The sequence below is a fragment of the Folsomia candida genome, unplaced genomic scaffold (assembly GCF_002217175.1).
Source record: "Folsomia candida strain VU population unplaced genomic scaffold, ASM221717v1 Fcan01_Sc051, whole genome shotgun sequence".
Taxonomy (NCBI): Eukaryota; Metazoa; Arthropoda; class Collembola; order Entomobryomorpha; family Isotomidae; genus Folsomia; species Folsomia candida.
Window position 1 is genome coordinate 266,068 of NW_019091243.1, and position 6,658 is coordinate 272,725.

Below are 6,658 nucleotides of genomic sequence, written 5' to 3' on the forward strand. Positions count from 1 at the left end.
TAGATTATCTACCCATTAAGAGTATTCGGAGGCAAATCAGAGCTAATCGGTCGGTGAGGTTCCCTCGTAAGTAAATACGTTATAAATAGTATGCACCTTCTAAACCGACAAAGGATTTTAGCACAAACCAAAATTTATTAATACGTGTATCCTCATTTTTACGAGGTTCAACGTAATACTTACGTTGCGTTATATAATATTGCGAAATATGTGGTTACGTGATACCACTTGTTTACTCCTGTTGGTACAGGATATGACGAACTTTGGTCATTAAAATATTCAATTGTGACAAATTTGACTTGATTCATATAAATTCAAAATGATGATATTTCACTCGTCGCCAAGACATTTCGTGGCGGTGCCCGGTATTTTACACATACTCATTTACACGTAATCATTTACACATAATCATTTACACATGTCATCAGTTACACATAATTATTTACACACCGAATCATTTACACACCGAATCATTTACACACATTTAATCATTTGAAGGGGTTTCGACTATGCATAGTCCAGAGAAATTACTTTCTAAGCTGAAAAACCAGTCATCAGCAAGTGAGCGTCACCCTTGTACCCCGTTTTGGGTCATAGTGCGAAAGGCACAGTCAATAAATGTATACATACAATCAAAACGGGGAGTCATGTAATTTAAATATACTCATTTCGGAAATGCAAACATAACAATTAAAGAATATATATAAATTTCCGACAATAATAAAATGAGCAATAATTAATAATGCAGAAGGCACGAGCAGAATATATTAAATAAATAAAAATCATTAACGGCAGACATACTTCGATCAAAACGATGGAGAGATACAGTAAGCAATGGCACGCAAATACTCCATGTGAGAAAGTTCTTGGCCATATTTTTCGACCGTACACTTCAATTTTTTTGCCACGTTTACATATTTTTTCTGAGGCGGGTCAATTTTTCCGGCAAGAAATTGTTCGGTAATTATCACAATTTATTCAGTACACAATAAATATAATAAGATGATGAAACGAGCACTGACTGAACGGAACAAATACATATGTAAGAGAAAATCTACAACCGCGTTATTTTGGGAAATGAGATACAAGTATAACATTCCAATGAACGTTCGGTGTGTAAACCATGGTGTGTAAGTAATTATGTGTAACTGGTTAGGTGTGTAACAGCTCAGATGTGTAAATAATTATGTGTAAATGATTACGTGTAAATGATTATGTGTAAATGATTATGTGTAAATGATTATGTGTAAAATACCGGTAATCTTTCGTGGCAAGGACAAAATGGGTTTTCTACTCGTGATCCCTGCTGTTCTAACTGTTCTTACGTGCCTGTCTGCGCCTTCCACGGCAGAAGTGTTTAGATTCTGCTTATATTTGAAGTAAGTGCAGAAATTCGTGGTAAATTCGTGGTATATCCACCTCGACCTACTCAAAGTTTAAATAATATTTAAATAAATTGGAGATATTTTTTGACAGGTTCGCGTCATTAATAATGTCATAATATTATATATTTTCAGAAATATTCCCACCAATTCCAACAATAAAGCTGGTAAAAATTATAATTTTCGTACAAGTTAATATTTGCTTAAACTGAGAAAGAAAAATAAATCCTATGTCGGAACCCTTGCCGATATTTTATTTCCGATAAGTTTATGGTCGAGGAATTATAAATAGGCCCATTTCTGCAAAGTGGCTGCAGACGCAGGGGACATTGTGCGACCAGAAATTCAGCAAAATTGTATATTGTCCCCTCCTCCTCTATCCCGTAATAATTATGGCACTGCATATCCCACCGCCTCCGTTCCTGCATAACCAATGAGTTTAAAAACGGGTCTAATTTTAATGCCTCGACCATACCTACAGGGTCGATTGGATTTTAGATAACGCTCAAATTTTACACTTTTATGGTCACTCATATGTTTTTTAAATATATAGAAGTCTACCTGGAAGTGGTTAATTTTGGGGATACTGTATTGTCTAAAACTTGTCAAGTGCCCACCTCCCTTGTCAACGCGGACATTGGTGACATCTACGAATATCATGAGAAGGGCGGTGGATGGGATGTAAATACCAAAGCAACTTCTGTTTAAATAAAAAATTCGTCATGAAATCTTGATATTTCTAGGAATTGCTTGGTGGCCGTCTATACTTCGCTGGGAGTAACGAGGTAATGAGACGGCGGAGCTAAAAATTTTATTTTAAAACTTCTTGCATAGCTATAATTTCTTTTATATGATATTTATTTTTTACAATACTTTCATAATTTGGGACCAGTTTATTGGGAAGACGGCGAAGTTCGGTCCTGCCTCTGAATGGAGTGACAAATACAGGACATCGATTGAATACAAGATATACAATTCAGATAAGGGAAAGTGGAACGAGTGGGATATTAAACGTGACGGGAAGCAAAGCTACCTTGGTATTCACTATATGATAGGCAACCGTGTCAAGAATACTACACATGCGAGATTGAAGGAGAAAAATGTCTAGGCTATTGTCTTACAATAGAAGAGAGCTGGCTAAATGTTAAGGTTCGCTTAATAATGGACATGTTTACCGTAATTAATGAATAAATCGTCATATTTCAGAGTACATTTTTTATCAAAACCCCGTTAAATCATCAAGGTTCAGTTCGTCACATGTGTCCACGGTCGCTGTGCATGATAAATCAGAGGTCGACGCCGCCGATCTCACGCCGCCGCGCCGCCGAACGCCGGTAGTATTTTCGGCGCCGCCGCCGCCGAAAAATTTGATTTCCTATTCCTTCAACATTGGGACGCCGCGCCGCGCCGCCGCGCCACCGAAAAATCCCCGAAAATTGGCGCCGCCGCCGCCGAAAATTTGTCGGCGTCGACCTCTGTGATAAATACGTTTTCCATAATGAATGTATTGCGTATTTTTTAAATTTTTTACATAATGACTTTACATAAATAATTTAATAACAATAGAAAATTCGCATCTTTGTGGGCTGTAAGTGTTCTAAAAAAACAAAATTAAATTCATACTATTGATTCTAAATACGGATGTAAACATGTACATATGTATGTAGGTTCAATGTGTCAAAATGTACATAAGTATGTATACGGGGGAAGTTTGGAAGTTTGCCCATTTGAAGTTTGGAATACTCCTATTTCGTCACGTTAAAAAGTCCGTCCGCCCTCATTATCTCGTTAATGTCCATACATATTTAGATACTATGTCCTCACCGCGATATTTGGCTCACGGCGCCAAATATCGCAGCGAGTTTTACACGGAAATATGAATGAATCCTTTATCTAGGGTCCTAGTAGATTCTAAAAAATATGGCGGGTACCCTGGACACGACAAGCAGTCGGGAACCTTCCCTTGTTAGCCCTTCTAGTTTAAGGTATGGTCACTACCTTATCGGACTGAGGGGTTCAAATCAGTGTGAATCAATCAATATTTCATGAAACTTTAAACCTTTTACACATGTATATCATCAAACACTAAGAAATTTATTAAAATTCATACCTAAAGCTCACGCACACCATTTAGCCGGAAACTGAATTTTGTTTCTGAAAATTTGCATCCAAATTTTTCATGCAGTTTGTTCCCACTTCTTACTGATTTTTTTCAATGTTCGTTCGAATTTCTCAATACTGTTCACCTTATTATAAAGCCACATACATACTGGGTTGGAAAATGTTGCAATTTTTAATTATCACGAAGTTACGTCCAATTTTGGGCAATGTGAACGTTACCCCGTATACTAATACATGTTAACGGGATGGGAAGAAATTGCTCCTAGAAGGGGAACACGATTTTTTTTAGTTAATTCCCCTTCGAAACCAACTCCACAGGGGATAAGACTGTGCCAAAAACGCACTTTTGAAATTTTTGAACACTCAGTTGGAACATACTCCTGAGTTGAATTAACACCACCGGTTTCACTATTTTTTGTAATTAAGTAATTATTTGTCATAAAGATAATAATAACAATTAGTGTTAAAAGGTGAATGTTTCTTAGAAATTATCGATTCGCTGTTCCAGCTTCATCCTGCTGCTCCTGTGTCAGTACATTTTGGCCCTTAGAATTTATACGAACTCGTACATTACAGAAACAGTTCCGATTAATAAGAAAAGCGGTCCGCATTTGGTGCTGTTGTCGCAAGCTGATATACTAGGCAAGAGGATCACATAAATGGTGTGCAAGGATGGTATTTGCTGAAATTGGTGGAGGTGGGGAGGGGAGGAGGTAGTACGGCGAAAGGGAGGAGATGATCCGTCCGAAAAGTCATGAAACTATTTAATTATTTCTGGCCACTGGCAAGTGTGGTGAGAGAGATAGAAAAATGTTCGCTTTGGGCTCAGTGCAAAAACATTGTGAGCAGGATTTAGACACACATGAAAGGCTTTTTCCCACTTTCTGCCACTTTTGGCCACTTTTGGCCACTTTTGGCCACTTGCCCCTAATTTTAGTGGCCGGCAAAAAGTGTCTTTTGCCCACTTTTGCCCACTGTCCTGGCCAATTTAGTTTTGGCCACTCGAAACCCTGCTTATGCACTTTTCGTCAAAATGAATTTCTCGGGATTTACCTTTTACATGTTTTGCATGAATTTCAATTTTGTTTTACATGATTTTAAAAATTTCAAAATATATTTTTGAAATCGAGACATGACTTTGCATGTGTTGAAAAAATTTTCAGAAAGTGATTTTGATAATTTTTGGTTGATGATCTCAATAATATTTCATCGAACTTTAAGTTGAATGGTAAATCTCGAGAAATTCATTTTGACGAAAAGTGCATAAGTATTAGCATGGGATTTTTGAGTTTTCAAAGGGGGTACCTCATAAAATATTTTGGAAATTCAAAATTTCAAAATTTTATATTTCCAAGAAACGTGAAATTCACAGACGAATTTCATCAGTTTCCATCATTGGGGACCCCAAAGAGTAGGAAAAAAATTATGGCATGTCTTGGTCCGGTAGACATGTCGTGGCCTTCCCCTGTAAGTAGTGGCCAAGCACTATTAGAAAATGAACCAAATTTGTTCAAGTGTTTGACTAGTGGGGGTCATGCGTATTGGTAGGTGTTTCTATATGTTAAATTGTCAAAGTCGTCATTATATAATTTACGCCAAACATTGTAAACGAACTGAGTGGAATTGGTGAAAAATGTATCCTCGAATTGATCAAGCTTTGACTCGGGCTGTATTAAATAAACCTGTAACTCTTGCAATTTATATACATATGAGGGTGTCTGCCTTAACCTCAATCTACCCGTGGAGACGAAAATCTAAATTTTTAACTCCAACCTCTAATGGATCTATACCTTCAAGCCCAACAACGTAATATTTGAATTGGGTATAGTTGGAACAATATTCTGAACTAACACATACTACCAAAATTACAATCCCAGTTACCATGGAAACTTAGGAAACTTTTTGGAAGTAATTTAAAGCCTCTCAAAAAAATGGGAATGACATTACTAATATTTAAGTAGTCACCTACATGGAAAACAACCTGTTAATTTTTTAAATTTTCTCTCATATTAAGTAGAAGAAGCCTCGTAATTTGCTTATCATTATTCTATGTAAATTCCTTATCAGCGGTTAGTCTTACTTCCATTTGACTCAACAGCTTTCTTAGTTTCATTCGTATCTCCGAGTTTGACAGTAGTACTAACAAATATTTTGTCTATTCACATTTCCACTTCGATACAACTTTAGTAATTCAATTGATACAATAATTACAATTTAAAAAAATGGCACAACTTTCTAGAACATTAAACTTTAATAACGATACATCATCTGAGTCTGAAGACGAGGGCCCATTAACAAAGAAAAACAGAAAAATTTGTGACTGGGAACATATTGCTGAGTCTAATAACTTGGATGAGACAAAACAGTTCATTTTAGCAAAGGTGAAGTGGGTTTATCAAAATCAATATCAAACCAAGCCTTGGTTTGACTATCCTTGGTTACCAAGGATAGTCGAATGTTAAGATTTGCTTGCAAAAATTCGATTTCATGCTCTTCTAAATGGAGAATCACACACCCATTGAGCCCCAGCATTGTCTCCGTTGAAAAAACAATTAGTGAACACGATCATATCCCAAAGAAAGTTAGAGGTTAGTAACTATCATAATTTATGCTATAAATTCCTACTGTGTAAAATATAACTTCTTCTTGACCTAGGTTTACCACAGCCATTAAAATTGGAAATCATAAAGTTGTTGGAGAATGGAACAAATAAACCAAGGGCTATTATGTATCAGCACATAGCAGAGAAGAGGATCAGAACCTCCTTTAAAATCTCAATTGACAAATTTCCTGACTACATACCGAGGAAAGGAAACTCCACCAATTGTTTCGTTCAGTGCCCTCGAAGCTGAGTGCATTAAGCTAACGAATGAGCCTGATAACGTCGACTAATTAACGTCGTTAATTACGAAGTGGACTACGTTAATAAATGATTTGGTGTGTTCATTTCAAAGAAAAGGCTGATTGATTTGACTACGTTGTCTAAGCTTTAACGAATTACCTACCAATGCATGCCATGTGGCATATCATTTTTCTCAGTTCGTCTAGGCGGTTACAGCGCCATTATTAGAATTTAAAAAACCACACCCCCAGTGGGTGTGGTTATTGGTGCCCCGTGACTCGTCCGAAGCCAGGTAAAGCGACATATCGTTCTT

General features: G+C 36.8%; 1 protein-coding gene across 2 annotated transcripts; it reads left to right on the top strand.

Annotated features, from left to right (window-relative positions):
- Positions 1 to 316: 316 nt before the first annotated feature.
- LOC110862222 lies at positions 317 to 2,594 on the top strand. Of its 2 annotated transcripts, XM_022111406.2 has the most exons (6): positions 317 to 365; positions 1,276 to 1,379; positions 1,518 to 1,549; positions 1,936 to 2,063; positions 2,126 to 2,167; positions 2,275 to 2,594. In XM_022111406.2, exons 2-6 carry the CDS (start codon positions 1,282 to 1,284, stop codon positions 2,488 to 2,490), a joined length of 516 nt encoding a protein of 171 aa, XP_021967098.1. In that variant the 5' UTR covers positions 317 to 365; positions 1,276 to 1,281; the 3' UTR covers positions 2,491 to 2,594. The 2 variants fall into 2 exon arrangements, with proteins under 2 accessions (XP_021967098.1, XP_035701242.1); XM_035845349.1 differs by lacking the exon at positions 317 to 365 and having other exon boundaries at positions 1,167 to 1,379.
- Positions 2,595 to 6,658: the final 4,064 nt, after the last annotated feature.

Coding starts and splice junctions, on each gene's coding strand:
- LOC110862222 (XM_035845349.1), top strand. CDS start 1,237: ATGATTATGTGTAAAATACCGGTAATCTTTCGTGGCAAGGACAAAATG. Junction 1,380..1,517: donor AGATTCTGCTTATATTTGAA/GTAAGTGCAGAA, acceptor ATATATTTTCAG/AAATATTCCCACCAATTCCA. Junction 2,168..2,274: donor ACTTCGCTGGGAGTAACGAG/GTAATGAGACGG, acceptor ATTTGGGACCAG/TTTATTGGGAAGACGGCGAA.